At 41.7% G+C, this 24253-nt stretch overlaps 1 protein-coding gene across 1 annotated transcript in view; it reads right to left on the reverse strand.

Annotated features, from left to right (window-relative positions):
• slco3a1a (solute carrier organic anion transporter family member 3A1a) overlaps positions 1–23346 on the reverse strand; it is a 52993-nt gene extending 29647 nt beyond the window's left edge. Inside the window, exons 1-2 of the mRNA XM_024423565.2 lie at positions 22636–23346; positions 16529–16988 (exon numbers count right to left, since the gene is read on the reverse strand). Of these exons, the coding sequence (XP_024279333.1) occupies positions 16529–16988; positions 22636–22779 (604 nt within the window). The 5' untranslated portion in view covers positions 22780–23346. The remainder of the gene's footprint in view (positions 1–16528; positions 16989–22635) is intronic.
• Between the last annotated feature and the right edge of the window lie 907 nt (positions 23347–24253).

Here is a 24253-nt window from a genome sequence, read left to right on the forward strand (position 1 = left end):
CTGTGTTAGGACCATTTGACCAAGAAGGAGAGTAATGGAGTGCTGAATCAGATGACCTGGCAGATGACCTGTTAGACCGCAGAGTGAAGGAAAAGCAGTCAACAAGTGCTCAGCATATGTGGAAACTCCTTCAAGACTGTTGGAAAAGCATTCCAAGAGAAGCTGGTTGAGAGAATGCCAAGAGTGTGCAAAGCTTTCATCAAGGCAAAGGGTGGCTACTTTGAAGAATCTCAAATATAAAAAACAGTGGGGAGAACAAGTATTTCGTACACTGCCAATTTTGCAGGTTTTCCTACTTACAAAGCATGTAGAAGTCTGTAATTTTCTCATAGGTACACTTCAACTATGAGAGACGGAATCTAAAACAAAAATCAAGAAAATCACATTGTATGATTTTTAAGTAATTCATTTGCATTTTATTGCATGACATAAGTATTTGATCACCTACCAACCAGTAAGAATTCCGTCTCTCACAGACCTGTTAGTTTTTCTTTAAGAAGCCCTCCTGTCCTCCACTCAGTATTAACTGCACCTGTTTGAACTCGTTACTTGTATAAAAGACACCTGTCCACACACTCAATCAAACAGACTCCAACCTCTCCACAATGGCCAAGACCAGAGAGCTGTGTAAGGACATCAGGAATAAAATTGTAGACCTGCACAAGGCTGGGATGGGCTACAGGACAATAGGCAAGCAACTTGGTGAGAAGGCAACAACTGTTGGCGAAATTATTTGAAAATGAAGAAGTTCAAGATGATGGTCAATCACCCTCGGTCTGGGGCTCCATGCAAGATCTCACCTCGTGGGGCATCAATGGTAATGAGGAAGGTGAGGGATCAGCCCAGAACTACACGGCAGGACCTGGTCAATGACCTGAAGAGAGCTGGGACCACAGTCTCAAAGAAAACCATTAGTAACACACTACGCCGTCATGGATTAAAATCCTGCAGCGCATGCAAGGTCCCCCTGCTCAAGCCAGTGCATGTCCAGGCCCGTCTGAAGTTTGCCAATGACCATCTGGATGATCCAGAGGAGGAATGGAAGAAGGTCATGCGGTCTGATGAGACAAAAATAGAGCTTTTTGGTCTAAACTCCACTCGCCGTGTTTGGAGGAAGAAGAAGGATGAGTACAACCCCAAGAACACCATCCCAACCGTGAAGCATGGAGGTGGAAACATCATTCTTTGGGGATGCTTTTCTGCAAAGGGAACAGGAAGACTGCACCGTATTGAGGGGAGGATGTATGGGGCCATGTATTGCGAGATCTTGGCCAACAACCTCCTTCCCTCAGTAAAAGCATTGAAGATGGGTCGTGGCTGGGTCTTCCAGCATGACAACGACCCGAAACACACAGCCAGGGCAACTAAGGAGTGGCTCCGTAAGAAGCATCTCAAGGTCCTGGAGTGGCCTAGCCAGTCTCCAGAGCTGAACCCAAAAGAAAATCTTTGGAGGGAGCTGAAAGTCCGTATTGCCCAGCGACAGCCCCGAAACCTGAAGGATCTGGAGAAGGTCTGTATGGAGGAGTGGGCCAAAATCCCTGCTGCAGTGTGTGCAAACCTGGTCAAGAACTACAGGAAACGTAGGATCTCTGTAATTGCAAACAAAGGTTTCTGTACCAAATATTAAGTTCTGCTTTTCTGATGTATCAAATACTTATGTCAGGCAATAAAATGTAAATTAATTACTTAAAAATCATACAATGTGACTTTCTGGATTTTTGTTTTAGATTCCGTCTCTCACAGTTGAAGTGTACCTATGATAAAAATTACAGACCTCTACATGCTTTGTAAGTAGGAAAACCTGCAAAATCGGCAGTGTATCAAATACTTGTTCTCCCCACTATATATTTTTATTTGTTGAACACTTTTTTGGTTACATGATTCCATATGTGTTATTTCATAGTTTGATGTCTTCACTATTCTACAATGTAGAAAATAGTCAAAATAAAGAAAACCCATTTAATGAGTAGGTGTGTCCAAACTTTTGACTGGGACTGTATTTGTAAATATCTACCTCAATTACCTCATACCCCTGCACATCGTCTCGGCACTGGTACTCCCTGTAAATAGGCATTTTATTTTTTACTCGTTATTGCTATTCGTTATTAACTGTTTATTTATTCCTTGTGTCACTATTTGTATTTTTATTTTATATTTTTGCATCTTTATCTTTAACTCTGCATTGTTGGAAAAGGACCTGTAAGTAAAAATGTCACTGTTAGTTTACATCTGTTGTTTATGAAGCATATGACAAATAACATGTTATTTGAATCCGTCCTATTTCATTGTTTTGGGAATGCAACACCATAGCTTGTGACCATCTTGTGATAGAGTGGATGTCAATAAAGAATAAAATCACTGAAGTAAGACACTACAAGCTGCCGAAGGCTAAAAACAGCAATTTATTGAATGGACACATGACACACTCCAGGACATTGTCTTGGCAATAAATGCTCTTTGGATCTATAAAAGAACATGTCCACTGAACTCATTCAGAGACAGTGTGCGGCTATTGCATTAGGATGTATGATATTGATGTATTTTGTGTGGGGCTTCCTTTAAAGGAGAATAATAATACGTAACAGGAACAGAAGGATTATGTCGCACATCCAGAGCAAGACAGAAACAGAGTAGCAGGCACTTTTTGTCTATATCAAGTCTTTGCTATGATTAGAAATCGCCTTCGTGTTAACATTCTAAACATGGATTGTCATTAACATTTAACAATCCAGTTTGGGTGAAGACAGAGCTTGACACCAGCAACATGACCCTGCATAGACCATTTAAGGACAATAGCTTGCAGTCCTAAGCCTTCCCTCTCTCCTCATTGACGATACCCAGCTAGGATATTGGTTCCCAGAATGTTTCTGTTTGTTTGGTTAGGGATAATGTTCTGTGAGCCACAGTCTCATCCACACACCCGACTGAAGAACTGGGGGGACGCTTCAGTCACACTGGCTCCGGAGATAAAAATGAGTCACTGAAGTGTCATCCTGTGTGTTAATCTGGGAGAGTATATACTAAACCACATAGTTCCTAACTTTTATTTAAAAAAGGAGCCATACATTCATGTCATGTTTCATGCTTATAGCATCAATCAAATATGTGTTTGTCTATGTGTGCGTACATTCTGTATGTGTGAGTACATACTGTATGTGTGTGTTTGTCTGTGTGTGTACATACTGTATGTGTGTGTGTATGTCTATGTGTGTGTATGTCTATGTGTGCGTACATACTGTATGTGTGTGTTTGTCTATGTGTGTGTATGTCTGTGTGTGCATACATACTGTATGTGCGTACATACTGTATGTGTGTGTATGTCTATGTGTGCGTACATACTGTATGTGTGTGTGTGTGTATGTCTATGTGTGCGTACATAATGTCTGTGTGTGTATGTCTATGTGTGTGTATGTCTGTGTGTGTGTGCATACATACTGTATGTGTGTGTGTGTATATGTGTGCGTACATACTGTATGTGTGTGTATGTCTATGTGTGCGTACATACTGTATGTGTGTGTATGTCTATGTGTGCGTACATACTGTATGTGTGTGTATGTCTATGTGTGTGTATGTCTGTGTGTGCATACATACTGTATGTGCGTACATACTGTATGTGTGTGTATGTCTATGTGTGCGTACATAATGTCTGTGTGTGTATGTCTATATGTGTGTACATACTGTATGTGTGTATGTCTATGTGTGTGTACATACTGTCTGTGTTTGTCTGTGTGCGTGCATACTGTCTGTGTGTATGTGTATGTGTGCATACATACTATCTGTGTGTGTATGTCTATGTGTACGGTACATACGGTCTGTGTGCGTACATACTGTCTGTGTGTGTATGTACATACTGTCTGTGTGTCTGTGTTCCTGTTTTGTTTGTTGTCTGCCTACATACATGTGAAGAGTTTGATCTTCTAAACACTGTAAGTCAACATCATAAACTTGTGTCACCACACTCAGGGTTTCCCAAACTCACTAGACAGCTGATACAAATAATCAAAGCTCGATGATGAGTTGGTTATTTCAATCAGCTGTGCAGTGCTAGGGCAAAAATCAAAATGTGCACGTTCCTGCTGAGAAATAGAAAAATAGATATTCTCTTGTTTACAGCCTCTGATTTGCAATTATTTCAATAATGCTAGGTTAGAGCCCTTTCACAATGATAATTATAGTCATTCTGTGCTGTAAGACTGCATAAACAGATTCAGCATGTTTGCAAACAGGGCATTGATGTGGAACTGGAACATTGGTGGACTGTCACGACTGCCACCTCTGTGTCAGCACCAGGTCAGGGAGGGAGGGAGGTTGAGAGAGAGAAGGAAAGAGAGAGAGACGCCATAGGCAGACCTGGCTCTCAAGAGAAGACAGGCTATGTGCAAATTGCCCACAAAATGAGATGGAAACTGAGCTGCACTTACTAACCTCCTGCCAAAGGTATGACCATATTAGACACACATATTTCCCTCAGATTACACAGATACACAAAGAATTTGAAAACAAACCCAATTTTAATAAACTCCCATATCAATTGTGTGAAATACCACAGTGTGTCATCACAGCAGCAATATTTGTGACCTGTTGCCACAAGAAAAGGGCAACCAGTGAAGAACAAACCCATATTTATGTTTATTTACTTTCCCCTTTGTACTTTAACTGTTTGCACTTAATATGACATTCGTAATATCTTTATTATTTTGGAACTTTTGTGAGTGTAATGTTTACTGTTAATTTTGATTGTTTATTTAACCTTTGTTTATTATCTAGTTCACTTGCTTTGGCAATGTTAACATATGTTTCCCATGCCAATAACGCCCTTACATTTAAATGAAATGAAATTGAATTGAATTGAATTGAATTGAATTGAGAGAGAGAGAGAGAGAGAGAGAGAGAGAGAGAGAGAGAGAGAGAGAGAGAGAGAGAGAGAGAGAGAGAGAGAGATAGGGGATATAGAGGGAGGAGGGCACCGTTTAACATCCATAGCAACCCTGTGCTGGGCCTTGTTGCAGTTTGTATGATCTGTTTGTTATGCTGACTCAGATGTTTTCCTGAGGCCTGGAGTGTAACACACACAGTGTCCATTGTGCTTATGGGTGGAGGCAGGCAGGGCAGAACATCAGGCGGTCTATGGGAGGCTAAGGCGGGGTGCAGCGCTCTGCTCTCTTCTACTGGAGTGCCCCCAGCTGCCACATAGAAGGAGAGGAGGAGCCAGTGCAGGGTAAAGGGATCAGTGACTGACTGCAGCTGGTAGCAGCTCCTTCAGCAGGTGGCTTGGCCTAATTACCAGGCTAAAGATGCCAACAGCAGAGCTCCTCCTTCCTCAACCAGGAAAATATAATGAAGCTGCTTGGACAAGAGAATATCTGCCACAAATTACAATTAAGTAGTCAATTTTCTGCATCCTGAGGAAGAGGGTAAATTGATGGGGTTTGCCAAATGTGAGGTTGGCAGTGATCTGTAATGTGGAGAGCGTTCAGCGCTATTGACTATCCACAGTGAGCTCATTTTTGAAAGTGAAATATGGAAGTGATATTGTAATGTGGTGAGGCCAGAATATTTCCCCCCAAGGCATTATGGAATGGAAAATAGATAGGCCTACTGTTCATCATTTTGTATCACGTATTATTTTTTCTCAGATATAGGGATTACACATACTAAACTCCTGTGAATTCATTGAAAACCAACAGAATACAGGAGGACCAGCGAGAGGGATCTCCTAACCCTGGCTACTTAATAAAAGTTGATTCAGTCAAACATCTGATTGTTTGTAAAAATTACTACCCACCCTATTGATTCAAGTCCATTTAATTAGGCAATGTTATCCTGCGCTCCACGTCAGCATTGATACAGGGATGAAGTGCTGAACATGCTACTGGGTAATCCTTGGATCCTGCAGAGCCACTACTTACAGACCACTCAATCAATGAGGTTGGGGATTTGTGTTAATGCCAGGAAAGGACAGTGAATCTGCATACTTTGACCAACAACCACAAGGTCAACCTAACCTCGGAAAATGAACAGCTACTGTGCATCCAAGAACTGATCTAACCAGAGGCCTGAGTGGATCTTGCGTTCTTCTAAAGCGGAAGGGCCAGTTCCTGGGCTGTGATTTGTGAACACTTCTCTGTGTCACTGGGTTGTGAGCGGAGGCTCGCTTCTCACATCAGCCTGAGCCCTCTGACAGCTGCATTCTTCCCAGCAGGCATATGGCCAGAGCCGACAGCCGTGCCAGGGACAGGCTGAGTATCTCAATCCAATAGTCAAAACCAGCTAGACAAACAGGCCTTTCCGTGGCAATGGCTTGCTGATGTTGTTGTGTTTATGGTCTGCCTCTGCCCCCTTTTATCCCTTTGACCCCCCGCAGACCGAAAACAATGTCCCCTTTTTAATCAGCGGAAGGTGCACACAGCTAGAGGATGAGGCGAAGTGAGAGGTTTCACTTTCCCCCCAGGTGACACAAGCTTGTCAAACTGCCTTCCCGCCTTTGGAACAACGACTCCCATTTTTAGGTTGGCGACATGAGCATCTCATCGTTATATGCAGGCCTCTGACACAGCACAGAAAGAGTGAAGGAGACGAGACCAAAAAGACATGAGACATGACATATGAGAACCAGTGGACATAAACACACAAATACAAAAATGGATTAATGCGATACAGGCGTCTGGAATAAAAAATACATGCAAATTAATCAAATTCATTTGATATCTCAGCCAGCCCTACGACAGGGCCTGACTCAGATTGCCTTGAGAAGGCTGCATGGTGGTTTACTGATGGGACTAGAGATAGAGAGGGAGATGAGGACGTTATGACGTCCACCCCTCTGCCTAGCCCAACACACATCCACTCTACCTTCCCTAAGCATTCAGACACAGAGCTGGCCCGGGCCTTACAGTAACAGGGCTCAGAGTGATACAGTAGGGGCCAGAGATGGGGTGCGGTGGTTTGGGATGGGTGGGAAGTGTGCAGGCAGTGGACCAGGCCACTGGCCCTACTCTCCGGTGTTGCAGATGGCGGTCTATACAGTACAGTGAGTGATATGCTGAGAGGCAGGCCATGGGTGGCAGGCAGCACACTGCTCTGGTGTTAACGTGTTAAGGCCTCCATCTGGGGCTCTGGGCCACATCTGTTATCCAACACTGACCCACTTCATTCAAAGGTCTGACCTATTTTGAGGCTTCAAACTCAACCTCCACATCCCTCTCTGGTGAGACCAGTTGAAATTCAAGGGACGGATGCATGGTGCTCATCTGGCTTGCCCAGCACCCGTGAGCCACACTGGAGCTTTTAGGCTCTGAGTAAAGTGCTCAAAGTCTCCAAAGCAGAGATATACCAGGGCATCTGGACAGCAGCATGACTGGTGAAGCTCTTTCCTTTGCTCTGATGAAACTGCCCTGCCAAAGAACATACATGGGTCAGTGCTCAGTTCTCTGGGTCTGGTGAGGGCAGGGGAGCAGGGCATGGTCAAGGCTGCAGACAATCTTTTAACACCAGTGCAACATGCTCTGGTCAGTCATCTTTAACTCTTCATGGTTGACTAGACTCTAACTCAAATGATAGAAGCACTAGCAAGAGCTACAAGGGAGATGACACACAGACCTTTTAAAGCATAATTCTAAGGCATGTTGAAGGACATCTTTTAGATACATAGCTATAAACATTGGCAATAAAGGTGCTGTGTTCTATTGGCATCAATAAAGATATAGTAGCATAAATGAATAAAGAAACCATTCAGCTCTTATCCCTCACCTTCATCTAAATTTACACAGAGCACTGCGACATCATTGCTTGGGTGACAAGTTAATGCCCACATTTGTCATATGTTCATGGCCACTCAGAAAGTATAGCCTTTACACAATGTGGTATCACATAAGAGACAACAGCAGAAAGCAGGTTCATACAGCGGATACAGGCCTTACTGCTGCAGCTACCCTTACATCAGTAGAACACACGTGTGAACAAATCCCGTGAAACGTTTTACATGTGAAATAGCTGTTTTCACATGTTGAGCTTAAATTTCACATGTGAAATTTTCACATATTAAATGTTAACACCACTTTTTCACATGTGACATTTTTCATGTGATTTGTTCACAAGTGTGTTCTACTGATGGGGGAAAAATGTATACAGTTACAAATCGCAATATTATTTTGCAATGATATTATAGCGATATTTTACTCAAGTATTGATTCATAAAAAATAAAAAAACAATTGTATTTGTATTTTTTGCTACTGTAGGTAGCATTAGCTAGCGCTAGCTGGCTGTACCTGCGCCAAAACTCTGGTATTTTCATTCTATAGCTTGTTCTCCATCTTCTTTTTAAATAGTGAGTCAACATGTTTTCAGTACTTATATTTCCCTGATCAAAACTAGCTCTCATGCCCTCTCTTGTCTCTCTGTAGCAAACATACAGTACAGTGATCAAAATGTTTGGAACTTGAAATCACAATAAAAACGCAGTATCGAATCACAATACATATAAAATTATATGAATCACAATACATATTGTATCGGCACCAAAGTATTGTGATAATATTGTATCGTGAGGTCCATGGCAATTCCCAGCCCTAGTGTGTTCTGAAAACCCCATGTTTTTTCACATGATTTTTTATGTTGTTTTTTTTGTAAGGGTATCCCAGGCTTCATCTCATACAGAATCTGAGGATTAACAAGTATGCAGCAATTCTGTGTCCAGATACCCTAACAGCACACAAAGGAATTTAGTGACACCATCTAACATTTCACTAAGAGCAGCCAAACCAGACACACAACAACAAAGTTGTGCCATGAGCAGCTGTAATGATTCCTGTATAAACGATGGGCTTGCATAATCATAGTGTTGGATAACTTAAGGATAACATGAGGAATGCCCAAATGGAAGCTGCTACACATGATATATTATAGCCTATTCCTGCTTCATTGATACGGGGCACAGGAGGTGACTCACTTGCACTGCATGGTATTTGTTTTGCTTCATCAGCAGACAGCATTGATAAATGCTATCATTATGTTTAAGTAACGACAGCAGAGTCAACTAATGATAATGATGTTATACGCCCGCCCTATTTTTAATGACGACTGTTAATAATGGCTATCACTTATCAATCACTGTAGTACAGTTTGTCATTTACCAGCATGTGTGCTCTTTTGGGTACAAGGTATCCTGCTTCTTATTGTCTCAAACACAGCATTATGTGATTGCTTCCCATGATTTCATTTTCCAACGTATGTGTAGCTGTAATTTCTAGGCGCTCTCCTGACATGCTCTCATGTTGCTGTGCATTTAGATCCAATTGAAATGGCTCAGCAAGGCCACTGTGCTCTGACAACTGGTGTGTAGTTACTATAGTGGTGCCTCTGAAGCATTCAGGGAATTATGCAGCCAAGCAGGTGATGACAAGCCTGCCATCAGGCTAGTGGAAATGCAGGTCCACGCAGAACAGAAAGATGAAGTGAACTTCTCTGCTGCCTGTTGATGAATCCATGCTGTTTATTGCCTAAGAATAAAACAAACTGGTGTTGCTAGGGCACTCTCAACATGGAGCTTATCACAGACATGGAAAAACCCATTTAGAATCTAATCCTTCAAGATGACATAACAGAGCTGAGTTTAAGTAGCTTTTAAACATGCCCCGCGGAAGCCACTGATTGGATTCAGAACATTTTAGCAGAATGTTGACGTGTCTTTCTAGGATCCCTCCGAGGTTTATGCCACTGCAACAGAACCAAAGCTGAAGTGACATTTGTAACAGAGCTAACATGAACCTACATTATGTAGCAAAATGTGGTGGATGCTGATACTGTAAATACAGTACTATACTACGTAGATACAGTACAATATAAGAGCGAAATTGTCTTGTGAAGTTTGGCCGGGCGGCAAGCTCTAGGAAGAGTCTTGGTGGTTCCAATCTTCTTTAATTTAAGAATGATGGAGGCTACTATGTTCTTGGGGACCTTCAATTCTGCAGATATTTTTTGGTACCCTTCCCCAGATCTGTGCCTCGACCCAGTCCTGTCTTGGAGCTCTACGTACAATTCCTTCGTCCTCAATGCTTGGTTTTGCTCTGACATGCACTGTCAACTGTGGGACCTTATATAGACAGGTGTGTGCCTTTCCAAATCATGTCCAATGAATTGAATTTACCACAGGTGGACTCCAATCAAGTTGTAGAAACATCTCAAGGATGATCAATGGAAACAGGATGCACCTGAGCTCAATTTCATAGCAAATGGTCTGAATACTTACAAAAATAAGGTATCTGTTTTTTAGAAATGTACAAACATTTTGAAAAGCCTGTTTTCACTTTGTCTTTATGGGGTATTGTATGTATTTATGTATTTAATACATTTTAGAATAAGGCTGTAATGTAACAAAATGTGGAAAAAGTCAAGGGGCTGAATGCACTGTATATGTTTTTAAATAAGACTGTTTTAAATGAATCATTTAATAATCACCCGAATTAAACTCTAAAAGGTCTTTACCTATCACATCTATAGGTAAAGAGTAAGTGGACTAGTTACAGTTTTGACTTAATCCTGCTTGAAAATCTATGACAAGGCGTGAGAATGGCTGTCTAGCAATGATCAACAACCAACTTGACAGAGCTTGAAGAATTAAAAAAAGAATAATGTGCAAATTTCCATTTTGAGTTCAGGCTGTAACAGAACAAAATGTGGAATAAGTCAAGGGGTATGAATACTTCTGAAGGCACTGTAGCTTGGTAAAAAGCTGAAGAATATGGATGCCTGATGAAGTGTGCAGCGGGTTCCTTTTTATTTTACTCAAGCTTGGTAAAACATGGTTGGCAAATAGGCAACATTTTGGCTTGCTAGCGAAATTGTACAGTCAGCATTTTGTCTATATTGATGCTGTTACAATTACCAAACGTTTGGTTAAACACATCATTTATGAAACCGTGATGTGATGTTTGACAGGATTGGATGCTGCAATCAATTTCAGTTGCATTTCTAATTTCTTTGTGTGTCAGCAAAGTTGTTTGAGATGATGTCAATTGCAACTAGCATCTGCAACAGAAATTGCATCCAAATTGCATTCGTGTAACATAGGCTTAAGAGTGCCGATTTGACACACAATGGAATTGCATTTCAAAAGGCCACATTTCACGACACCTCTCTGATAGAGGCTTTTGTTTGAACCTTATATCTTTATCAATGAAAATGCATGAAGCATTAACTGAAAAAGACAAGATCGAAAAGATCCAAGCTTGAGAGTTCATCCTATTATGACCTCCCCTCACATCTAGGAGAACGTCTCTGAAACCTGTGAAGTTAATATGATCTTCAGTTACAAGATGGACAGCAGTGATAACACTTTTCCAATCATCAAACAACTATGTGATATAGACCCCATATCATAGAAACACAGCCTCTTAAAAAGCACATATCCAATTTATACGTTGACACTGAATAAACTAACGGGATCCTTTCAGTCTTTATCTAGGTCTTCTCGTGTTACAGGAGATTACCCAGGATGGAAAAAGCCTCAAAAGCTGTGAGAGGTGGATGGGTGGGGTTAAGTTAATGCTTTATGGAGGGAGCATCATTGCTAAGCTACAGTCAGTTCATACATGTATGTACAGTATGTTTTTGCAACCTGAGGCCCTGTGGGAAGAGCCATAGTTAGAAAGAGATGGTGAAGGATCATAGAGCAGTGGGAACGGACGGATATCCTGTTGACACTAACTCTCTAATCATATTTGTTTCCTTTGGCCCAAATGACATGGAAAACAAGATCAACTCGTAAAACACAGTGTTTATCCACAGCACCACTTTCAACATCAAGTCGTGATGGTAGCCATTTCACTCCTTCCTAGACAAATCCTTTCAACCCTCAATAATACATTTGAGCAAAATAATACAATGTTCAGTGATCAACATGACTGGACCTGCAAATTCAACAGTGACTAATCACAAAACTGAAAGTAAAAAAAATATAGAAAATGCTAACATAGTTTGAATCCGTTTTATCTGCTGTTAAAGCACTATAATTCCTGCCTGGTCAACAGGCCAGCCCAGCTCTGCCGCTGAGTTAGTAGGAGTTGTTTTTCACAGAGCTATGTGGTATGCATGTGCAGTCGGGCCGGTCAGACCCACCTCATGGCTGGCTGGTTGGCATTCCTGCCTCACTCTGTAATTATGGCTCCACTCCTACAAACCACTGCTCTCTCTGCTCTCTCTTCCCCATAACACACTCTCAGACTTACACAGGCCTTCCACTGATGTCATCTTGCCATTACCTCAACAGTTTATCCCAGTGGCTATTTACAATAGGCTATGCCTAGGGCTATAGGTGGTGTCATTGCCATCGTCACCATCATCAGTTTGTGATGAACCATATCACAGCAGAACATACATCTGAGCAGAGACTTCTACCAATGGTGTGATAGTGGTAGTATATTAGTCTAATCACCATAGTTTAATCTCACACTCTGGGTCCCACTGCACTATGAGGAGACAAGGCAATACGTTACTGTGAGCTGCAGATTAATATTCATGTCTCCTGACACATTGATGTACAGTATGAACCTGGTTGTGTCAGACTAAGAACAGACTCAAGACAGTGATAAATCTTGCCAGCAGCTTTCTTTAACATGTTCAAATAGTACATACGACTTTCTCGCCTTTTACAAGGATCACACTGCATAGTTCTGCAGGAGTACCATCCTCTCTCACTGCTCTCTGACTGCCTATCCTACTACCATCTCTTTCTCCTCTGTCAACGGTTTCTATGCCCTTTAACCCTTGAAATGCACCGCAATGCTCCATCCATGTTATGGACGTATATGAGGCTGTTCTTTCAGGTTATCCTTACACATTAATGCATAGTAGTGAAATATAAATAGTTAAATCTGCCATAGCTAGCATGTAACATTGTTTAGGCTGGACAGATAAACAGACACACAGACTGCAGGAGACAGGAGACTAGGGGGCTAAAGGGTAATCACTATGCTGACTGTCTGTTTTAGTCATTTAACATACAGAATCAATTAGGCTACCATAACACCAGCTATTAACCTTCATATTGTGGGCCTTTGGGATGTATTAAGCCCATATAAAACAACATATTCAGCCTTCCCCCGTGCAGGTGCTGTATGTTGAGCTTTTTGTTGTTGTTGTAACGTCTATGGGTGTGTTTGGTCTACATTCGTCAACAATAATATACTTCTGTAGGGCCTCCCGAGTGGCACAGTGGTCTAAGGCCATGCCACTAGCTATGCCACTAGAGATTCTAGGTTTGAGTCCAGGGTCTGTCGCAGCCGGCCATTATCGGGAGACCCACTGGGCGGTGCACAATTGGCCCAGTGTCATCTGGGTTAGGGGAGGGTTTGGACGGCAGGGATGTCCTTGTGCACTAACAACTCCTGTGGTGGGCCGGGTGTAGTGCACACTGACACGGTCGCCATGTGTACGGTGTTTCCTCTGACACATTGGTGTGGCTGGCTTCCGGGTGAAGTGGGCATAGTGTCAAGAAGGAGTGTGGCTTGGTTGGTTGTGTTTCGGAGGACGCACAGCTCTTGACCTTTGCCTCTTCTGAGTCCATACAGGAGTTGCAGCGATGAGACAAGACTGTAACTACCAATTGGATACCATGAAATTGGGGTAAAGAAAAAGAAAAAAATATATATATTTCTGTATGTGGAAATATAGAAGCATCTACAGTATTTCAGTTTTTCGAGGCAGTGAAATTCAATGCTATCATGCTGAATTCGGAGTGTCTTGCAAAAGTGTTTGAAAAATATTTAACAAAGGAAAAATACAGGAAATTACAACTAAAGTAAAACTTTTTCTGATTACCTTAAAAATGTGTATTTTCCCTGCGTACAATGATGTGTACATTAATGAACAATCATTGAATACATTATCAGCATGTGAAAAAAAATCTTAGAGAGATTCAGACAATCTCGTCTATTCATGCTGCTACAAGCACATGACATACCCACAGCATGAGGATTAGAACGATCAGCTGAGCACATGCTCCCAACTCAATAACACATTGTTCTCCAACGCTCACCACTTGTTTTCCTCCAACTCTCCGTGCAGCTTATCTGAGGAGAACAGCACCAAATCTCCCCCTGTGCCTGCCAAACTTTAATCAATGAGAGTCCACTTCCTACTGTACAGTGTTAACAAGGCGCTGCAGTTGTGCATTACGTCAAAGCTGTTGTGTTCTGTGCTTGTTTGTTTCTGTCACTTCTAGAAAAAACATAACTCGCTGTGAAAAATAGCTAGGACTCGAAACAAAGTGCATATGAGTAAGAATGAAAGTTAGGGAGGTCTACGCTGCTGGCCTAAGATCACACAAGACACTGAAGGCCTTTATCCTTGAGTTTGACCATCACATCCTAGTTACACTAACAAATATCATCTCCATTACTAATGTTGTGAGTGTTTCCGGAAGTTGTCTCCCATTCAGCCGTACTTTCAGTCTGCTGTACTGCTGAGATATCAAACATGGCCACGTATGCAGACAGCAGCTGATTCACAAAGCCACGTCGTCTCTATCCCACCAAAGGCTACTAATGTGCATACATGGACAACACGTTATGGCCATGTCTCTATCAAAACATGCCTGCTTTGAAGAGAATTGGGTACTGTATATAACAGGTTAACAATGCTCTCTCTCTCTCTCTCTCTCTCTCTCTCACTATCAACAAATAATACAGAAGAAAGAGCACATGTTGGGCCTCCCGAGTGGCGCAGCGGTCTAAGACACTGCGGCGATTGAAGCGCCACTACCAATCCGAGTTAGATCCTGGGCTGTGTTGCAGCCGGCCGCAACCGGGAGACCATGAGGTGACTCAAAATTGGCCCAGCGTCGTCTGGGTTAGGGGAGGGTTTTTGGCCGGCTGGGATGTCCTTGTCCCATCGTGCTCTAGTGACTCCTGTGGCGTGGCGGGCGCATGCACGCTGACACGTTCGCCAGTTGTACAGTGTTTCCTCCGACACATTGGTGCAGCTGGCTTCTGGGTTAAGTGAGCAGTGTGGTTTGGCAGGGTCGGGTTTTGGAGGACGCATGGCTCTCGACCTTCGCCTCTCCCGAGTCCGTACGGGAGTTGCAGCGATGGGACAAGACTGTAACTACCAATTGGATATCACGAAATTGGGGAGAAAAAGGGGTGTAATTTAAAAAAAAAAGTTTTTTAAATAATAATTATAATAAAAAAGAAAAAGCACATGTTGCAGGGAAATGTCCAATAATCCCTCAAAGATTTATCACCTTGACAACTCTAGGTCTTCAAAGCGAGCTGCAGTCAGAGAAATGAGTTGTGCTTCATCTGACTGTGAATTATCTCTGTAGGTGGTCTCCCTCTTGCAGCAGATTTGAGCCAGCAGCCTGCCTCTAGCCTAATGGCTGTGCTGTAACATGCCCTGTGTACGCCCTTCAGCCAATCAGAATGGAGTATTAAGCCATGGTGTGTAATTGTGGTCATACAAGATGGTCTCATGTTAAGATTACACACATACTGAATGCTCAATGTATGCGAGCCAGTTTTACAGTTAGGCAGAAAAACATCCGTGATCAAGTGCCTTCAACAATGATGTCAAAACACGGGCCTTTACAGTATCCTTAAGGTACATTCACAAATAATAATCTGCTATTTAAGGTTATCTCAGAAAGTGCTTTGAATGCACTGTAAAACCTTGAAAAGCCACATCAGCAGTGAAATACTTGCGTGAGAGTGCAAGCCAGCTGAGTGGAGATATTTTGCAATTTAATGCTCCTTTTCCATCCCTGGCATCTGCACTTGACTGTGACTCAAGCACAAATGTAATTGAGATTATAAACCCCTCACAGATCTGCTCACCTTGCGGTCACTTAGGTCAGATTGTGCTTGGGGACAAAAGAAAGACTGAGCACAACACAGAGAATACATTCACACTGTATTGACTCAGAGGCAGGGATGTGTACACACTGCACCTTCCCGCAGTGAGACAAACACAACCACTGTTAGTCCTTCCACCATAAAGATGTACCAATTTAAGTAGTCTTGTGAATCCCTTAGCGCTGGAACAAATTCATTTTGAAATGGTAGTGTGATAACAATGTCCTTATAATAAATATTATTTCAATATATAATATATGCCATTTAGCAGACGCTTTTATCCAAAGCGACTTGCGTGTTTATATTTTTTAAGTATGGGTGGTGCTGGAAATCAAACCCACTATCCTGGCATTACAAGAGCCTTGCTCTACCAATTGAGCTATAGAGGACCACACAAAATATTTTGCCATTTTGAAGCTACTTTCCAGTAATTCTACACAGTTTGTCATGGAGCTGAGAGATTGTTTTTCAGTTTTAAAGCTAATTTCCTGCAATTCTATGCATTTTGCCATAGCTCATGTTGTGTTCCTCTTCTTCGACATTACAACAAAACCAATGGAAATGTGCCCTGATTGCCCGGTTTTGAGAATTCGTAGGTTCTCCCTAATTTATTATTATTATTTTTTTTTTACGGCGGACCCCCGTTTGAAAACCCCTGTATTCATGCATCTACCTCACTTACCTATATACAGAGAGGAGTCTTTCCTCTTCACATGGTCATCTATGTAGGACACACCCAGGGGCTGAACTGGGGTGGCTCCAATCCCCAGCAGCATCTGGGCCCCAATCAGCAGCAGGTACATCATGTTGGTGTTGGCCTTGTTGGAACACATCTCCTCTATGTACTGCCCACCATTCCTGGTACTGTTGGCGCACCCATTCCTGCCCACCTCAGTCCTCCATGTCTGCCCTGGCTGGTACTCGTATTGTTTGGTTAGAAACTCCGGCAGTGCTGACAGAAGAGCTCCTAGTGCCATGACGATACCCCCACAGCCAATCAACCTTGGCCGGTGGGCTTTGGCCCCGAAGTAGCTGACGAATAGGATGAGAGCCAGGTTGCCAATCTCAAAGCTGCTGGCGATCACACCCACGTCGGCACTTTGGAGATTGAATCGTCGCTCCAGGGTGGTCAGGACACTCACCTGAGAAAGCAACAGCGGAGGAAATATGTTACTCATAAAAGGCAATCATAACTAACTTCACAAAACTGATTAACTTTGTAAATGGCAGGGCATCATCATTATGAGGCTGAAATATGACCAGTCTTAAAGCCTATTGCTTTCACACTAGCTGAGAATAATGTCATTGAGAGGAACATGAAAACACCTAGCTTACAAATAGCAACTAAATAAATAGGTTACAGTTTTACCATGAGTAAGAAAATTAGAATCACTTGAAACATTTGATGCATTTGAATGAATGGCCTTTGGTATAAGGAATAGCATCACAGATGCATGCAGTTAACATTTAAAAACAAATAACCAAGACTGTAGGCCTAAACATTGAGAAAATAAATACATTTGTATTTAGGGTATTTTTGAATTCTGATTATGTGTCATATGATTTTGGTTATTAAAGAACAACTTCATATAAGTCAAATTAAATGTTTCTATATTAAACTTCTCTGAAAGAAGTGATTCTACCAAAAGTAATACAAAATAATTACATAAAACTCTATATATTGGAATAATAAGGGTTAACGTGCCGAGGGGTTTCCAAACTTTCGGTATATGCAAATGAGAGGAAATATGATATTATTTGCATGGTGGAATTTTGAATCAAGTAGCACACAGACCGCAAGAGGGTTTAGAGCAGATGAGAGAAATGAAGCACGGCTATGAAAATACCATGTTATGGAGGTTGTGTCCTTTTACATAATCCCTTTCCTTTGGATCTACTGACTCACAGACCTCTTCAGATGTTTCTCATTGTGGTCTGAGTAAAATCCCGTTTGCCAAGATCCATCCCTGTCTTTCATTAGCTGGGCACTGCAGCACTTACTCCCAAGGCTTTATTGAAAGTGCCTTCTCCCCTAACGCTCACTCTCTTTCTCTGAGTTAATGGTGCAGCATTTAATGCAAGTGAAAGATAAGAGCATAACACTGCCTCCAGATAGAAGCTGGGGCAACAGGGGATTTTGTCTCCCCTCTGCCATTGTTGGTAAAATACATGGAAGTCAGACATTATGGATTGCATTTCAGTTCATGATCCTAACTCAATATAATGATCAAATTGATCTCCATTTCATTTAGATTTTCTTCATGTGATATGCGCTCCATCACAGACTGTCATGAAAGCAGACAGTGAATGACCAGTTTTTTTTTCATAAGGCACTGATTTCAATGATGAACGCAACCTGAATGATAAAAAACAACTTCACACAGGCTCAGGAGGACTGTACATAGTTTGATAGCAATGACCTTGGTGAATCTGGCCAACTGAGTCTTCTGTTTTTGGTACAAGAATATGGTTGAAGCCCAGCTACCTGCATTGGTTGCCTCCTAGTTGGTGATACGGAACAAATCAAATCAAATTTTATTTGTCACATACACATGGTTAGCAGATGTTAATGCGAGTGTAGCGAAATGCTTGTGCTTCTAGTTCCGACAATGCAGAACACCCCCAACTAATAGGGTAGAAAGATTCTTAAAGAACATAGCCAAAAACAACCACCCACACATTTTTATCAACACTGTACAGGCAACAATGATGTATAGAAAGACCAAGACAAGACTCTGAAACAGAAGTGTTTGGAATAAACACAAATGCTCTACCATAAAGAAAAGGGGCAATATCCCTTACTCTGCAGGAAGTATAATACACTGCCTATTCTCAAATGTGTGTATCCTCCGATTGATCTAATTTTGCATGCAGCATCCTCGTCTGCCTTTACTTCATTTGGTAAGTATTGCCTGGAAGGATTTCACAACAAATAATGTGGGTTTGTAATGTCTGAGAACCAACTGCTGAGCCATATCCCACCCGTCACATTTTCACAAATGTATCGAACTATTTTCAGATGTGTCCCAAAATGCCCTTGAAAGGACATGGTCCTGTTCCATTCCCACAGCAATGTCAAACAGGCTAATAGGCTAAGTTAAGCTCCTCTAAGGACCATTGGAGACAGGAAAATAGAAGCTAACGTAGATGCCAGCAGGAAAAATGATATTTTCTCTGTGATTACAAAGTGACTTAAATTACATTAAATGGAAGGTGTGATTGAGTAATAACTATACTAATACAACTAGCTACACTTTGATTAAATGTGAACACAACAACAGGATGATCAATGTAGTGATGTCATCCTTTACACAAGGCCTACTATTTTAAAATGTTTTATTCTCCTAAAACTACAGCTCAGCAATAGGGATGCTATGGGTGTCCAAAATGGGCTTGCAGTCTCATCTGAGTTGCCAGAGAATGTAATGTGGCTTCCCAGCAATACTGGAAGCTTGAAGAGTTGGGTTGGAAACATCACCATTTGCTCCTGTCCTCAGAGCCCATTCCAAGCCAATGCAACCTGCTCACGGCACAGCTGGAGCTCTCAGCACTCAGCAGACACCAGCAGACTACTGAACTTCCACCTCACCACCACACCACAGCAGAGGAATGGCAGCCAGGCCAGGTAGACCATGTCATGTCATCTACTGCCCAGGCCAGAATCAGGCAGCATTTGGACTGACAGCTTAGTGAGCCCTGAAAAATGCAGTGAATTTAGAAGAGTACCTGTCCCCTAAATTCCAATGCACTCTGCCAGTGAAGCATTTTACTAAAGAGTAGGCACAGCATTCCGAGATACTCAATAATTGACAAAAATATCTTTAGTTCCAGAAAGAAGAGTAACTCTGGCTACAGTAAGCTAGTTAAAGATAGACATGGAACCTTGAACCAAAAACTAAACAGTCAGTCACGAAAGTGTGTTTATTTATTGCAGCATGGTTACAATGCAAACTTGTCTGGCTGCGTTTTTGTGGACAATGTGACTGTCACCTCAACATTACCTCAGAGGAACCAAGCCCCACACAGACATCCCTTTTTAAACAGGAGGATGAGGCTTGTGTAAGCACAGTATGAGACATAACAACAGCCGATTGCTAAATAAAAGTGTTGAAGTGCGTCTCAGGTTCCTATTCTGTATAGAAGCCCTTTCAAAAGGACAATTCAGAGTCAGCCAGAGGTCTTTTTCTGACAAAATCCTATCTAATTCCAAAACATGAAGTTGAGCCCTTGGCAATTAAATATTTCACTGACTGTCTGTACTCTCTAAGCTTTACCAATCTGCAAGTTGCAAGATTGGAGACTGCATGGTAGTAACATCAAACTTTAACTAACACCTAACCTGAATGGATTAAAGTCTCGAAAAAGTTGGTGTCTAATTATCATAATCAACTATTAAGCTGGGTTTGAAAATCGAATATATGAGGGAAAAAGTATAAAATACATAGATAGTTCAGCCTGTTTTCCCACAAGTAGGTGGAGCACATAACAGGAAACACATTCACCACTGTCACTCATTACCACAACATAGAACATGGGACTGACTACAAAAGCTGAAACCACATTCAGTTGAATTTCCGAGAACTGAGAACTAAAGGTAGGCCTACACACCATTTCCAGATACTTCTCAAAATGAACTAGGGAAGCTGACAGTCATATCACAACCCCATAGCGTTGAGAGTAATTGTCCATTCAGGTATGTGCACTGACTGTTTACCCAGAGACTATGTTGCCTGGAAAAGAGCCCGTCCACTGTAAGCTGCTAACGTGGAGCAAGAGCATAGGCCACGACCCCTGACTTCCAGGCTGGCTGCCTGGCAGCACAAAAACACTTTAAGTAGCCTCATCCTATCATGGACACAAGAGTACCTCTGACAGGAGAACATCTAATGAGGTCATGACAGGGTCATCAACTTGTCCCTGTAGCTGGAGCTGGTGCCTGGTTTCCAGCCCATGCAAATGGAGCAGGTGCATTGTGAAAGAGACTACCTGTGCTGACGACCATAGAGCATGCAGAAGGCCTGTCCTGTTTGCTTAGGCAAGTCATGCGCTTCCCTCTCAGATCCATCATTGGCAAATTCCTGCCTGAGCCCCAGAGTATACTTTACAAGCAGACATACCTGCTGAGTGACTAGCCTTCCACCAACTCATCTTTGCTTACCAATTTAAAGTACACCCTTTTTAGTTCAATGTTTGTTAACCTTCTTTAGAATAACCTCCTGAAAAGTGTAGTTGAAAACATTTACATTCTCAAAGTAAAACAGGGCTTTAAATGGCAGGTCTACTGTAGGTGTCAACATTTGAGCTAACCTAAGCTATAAGGGCCTATGTATAAAGGAGGACACAAAGCCATCAGTCCCATGGAGGCACTACTGCAGATGTGCCATATTCCATTTCAATTACATTTGAATAACATGAGACATGACTGAACCAATTATCACAGAGGAGTCCTGATAGAACCATTTCTTCCACTGTGACTGGCAAGTATGTACATAGCAGAGACACATCACAGAAAAATGACTGCAATGTTCAATCCAAGTGAGAGAGAAAGAGTGGAGACTACTGGGTCTAATTTCACAAGAACTTTACTTCACATGCACGTAGTGTTATAAAGTTAGTCAAATCAAATAGATTTAAGAAACATATATAACAACATGTTATAAAAATAGAATAAAGAGATCGAGAAAAAAAAAGAAAAAAAGTACCAAGTATGTGGGAAAACATTCCACTCAATAATTTGGGGTCATTAAACTCATTATCAAAAGCAGGATGTGATGGATTCTCGTTAATTGTACTTTTGGCTTAAAAATCCAAGTTCTCTCCTTACAGGGGAAATTCTGACTGTATACCAACATGCCATGAACATTCCCATGGCCAGGAGGAGGCTTTCAGTTCAGTGCTACAGAATAGATGACATGTTCCACTCCAAATAAGGCTAAAGCATTTCAGTTTACATCTTTGATTCCCCTGGGAAGTGGCACTAGCCCATCATGTGACCTAAAATAACCTACTCATCCATCATTTGTTGTTTCATTTGATATGAGAACTGTGGTAAAAAAATTTTTTTATCACCACAGGACTAAAACAATGTAAAAGCCTTAACCAAGTAGGCCTACAGAATATCAAAACCATCAAGTTTGAACTAGAGATAAGAGTTGAATAGTCTTGCCTGCTCATCTTAATCAAGATAGGATTGCTTTCAAGCCTGACACTATTACAGGTAGGGACCTAACATTTCACTCATCTACATCAATAAATGGTGTTATTGCAGTACATTACACTACTGTATATTACAACTATAGGAGCCCTTTGCCGCATAGACTTCTACCAAGTCACCGGTTCATTTAGGCCTCTATGGAATCTGAATGTTGTTTTGGACAATTGGAGTATTTAGGTGCGGCATTAGGAGATTAAATCATCAACAACTGTTTTGTTGACAGAGGAGAAATATGCTATGTTTGCTGTTGACAAACGGTCAATGTTCAACTGCAACCAGACGAAAATGTGTTGCATCTCCCAGATGTGTATGGGCACTGGCTACTGCGTATAAAAAAAAACGGTTTGATGTCAAGCCTTCTTAAACCGGTTAGCTACACATTATCTCATTATGTCACAGCTGTTAGACGTTTCATGACAGACACTTTGCTTACACGCACACTACTGGCACGGATATAGAGTTATAGCTAAGATAAAACGGCCCAAATACTAAAATGCATATAAAACATGCGTCTGGCAAGATGTTCTCATGAGAGACATGACAGACAATGACACAGTTTAAAATGTTTCACTCACCAGGTAGGCTCCAACAGTGCCTTGTGCCAGCATCAGGGCACATTCCGATATCAAGAATATCTTGATGTTTGAGAAGCATGATGACTTTTTACGGATGCTCTCTCCGGGGCTCCTGTCGGAACACATTTGTTTTTTCACCTGCATCCTTTTGAGAAGCTATTTTGTATCACAGCGAGAAACGAAAGCCAGAGGGTAACCGGCCAGCCCGGAGATAAACATAGAAGACACCGACTATGTTTCCCCTGTAGGCTACATTCAGTGGGTGTCTGACGCACGGTCTCGGTCTATTTTCTCTTTCAACCTATGCTTTACATCTTACAAACTATGACTGTAAATATACAGCCAGACTCCAAAAGTCTTCCACTCCACAAGCTTTAAAAATTGCCACTTCGTCGAATAAGACACATGAACTCACCGACGATTTTCTCATATGCATACGAGAATAACAGACGCCGGGTTTTCTCTCAAATAACATGTTTTACGAATCTTGACGCTCGTTTACGAATGTTAAGCGTAACAATGCATAGATTCTAAAAATAATCGATAAGAACCTTGCCACGGCGTCGCTGCTCCAGCTATACTTGGCATGGTCCTTGTAGCCTGCTGTACAGTACACTCACTCCCTCCACCACTTGTGTAGCCTACTAGTATGTTCTGAGTCCGCGCCTCTTCCAACCACTAAGAGCCGTGGCCTATAGTGGCGATGTGTAGCATGCACCATATTCTAAACTGACTTGCGTTCGAATAGACTCTCTCTATACAACATACACGTTGATATAGGGAAGTTGTTCATTCTAATTTATAGGCCTATTCAAAATAGTAATCATTTCACATAGAGCCTAAAGTAAAAGGGCCATTTCAAGATATTAGCAACACACTGTGTGTTGCTATGGATTACTCAATGTTGTGAACAACATGATTAAATAAATGGCCCACATGATGCCAACAATTACCGTAACAAATCCTTCCTGTATGATATACATGCACACATTAAATCATCCATCCTATTATTCTGTTTGCCCACATAACTGAGGTCTGAGATGATTATATTAGTTTTAGCTTAGTCAATGGTCTTTAAGTGAGAAGTAGACAGGACTGAGGACCATGACCTTTTGCCTCGACATGATATCACAGCTGGTCTTCTATGAGCAAAAAATACTCTCTTATCTGACACTCCAGCAACCTCTAACTTCTACCTTTTTACACTGTCATTATGTGTACCCGAGCCCCCAAGCAGTGGACATCCGTGTGTCCAACAGAGAGCCATATGACAGGTGATAATCTACAAAGGGAAAATTTATAGTAGTTTAGTGTTTGTTTTTCCATAAACCTGGTCAGTATAACTAGTGCTTGTTAAAGGGATAGTTCACCCAAATTGCAAAATTATACATTCGTTTCCTTACCCTGTAAGCAGTCTATGGACATGGTATGACAGCAGTTAATGCTTTGGTTTAATTTCCCTGCCTTTGTTTCCACATGCTAAAGTTTTAGCATTTATAGTACAGATCCCATTCAAGTCATGGGACTGATATTAGCATTTTTTTCCATCATGTCCAAATCATCTGAAAGTATCTCAAATTGATTGTGAAGCTCAACAAAGTCAGTAATAGACGATTTG

Source organism: Oncorhynchus tshawytscha, linkage group LG06 (assembly GCF_018296145.1).
Source record: "Oncorhynchus tshawytscha isolate Ot180627B linkage group LG06, Otsh_v2.0, whole genome shotgun sequence".
Taxonomy (NCBI): Eukaryota; Metazoa; Chordata; class Actinopteri; order Salmoniformes; family Salmonidae; genus Oncorhynchus; species Oncorhynchus tshawytscha.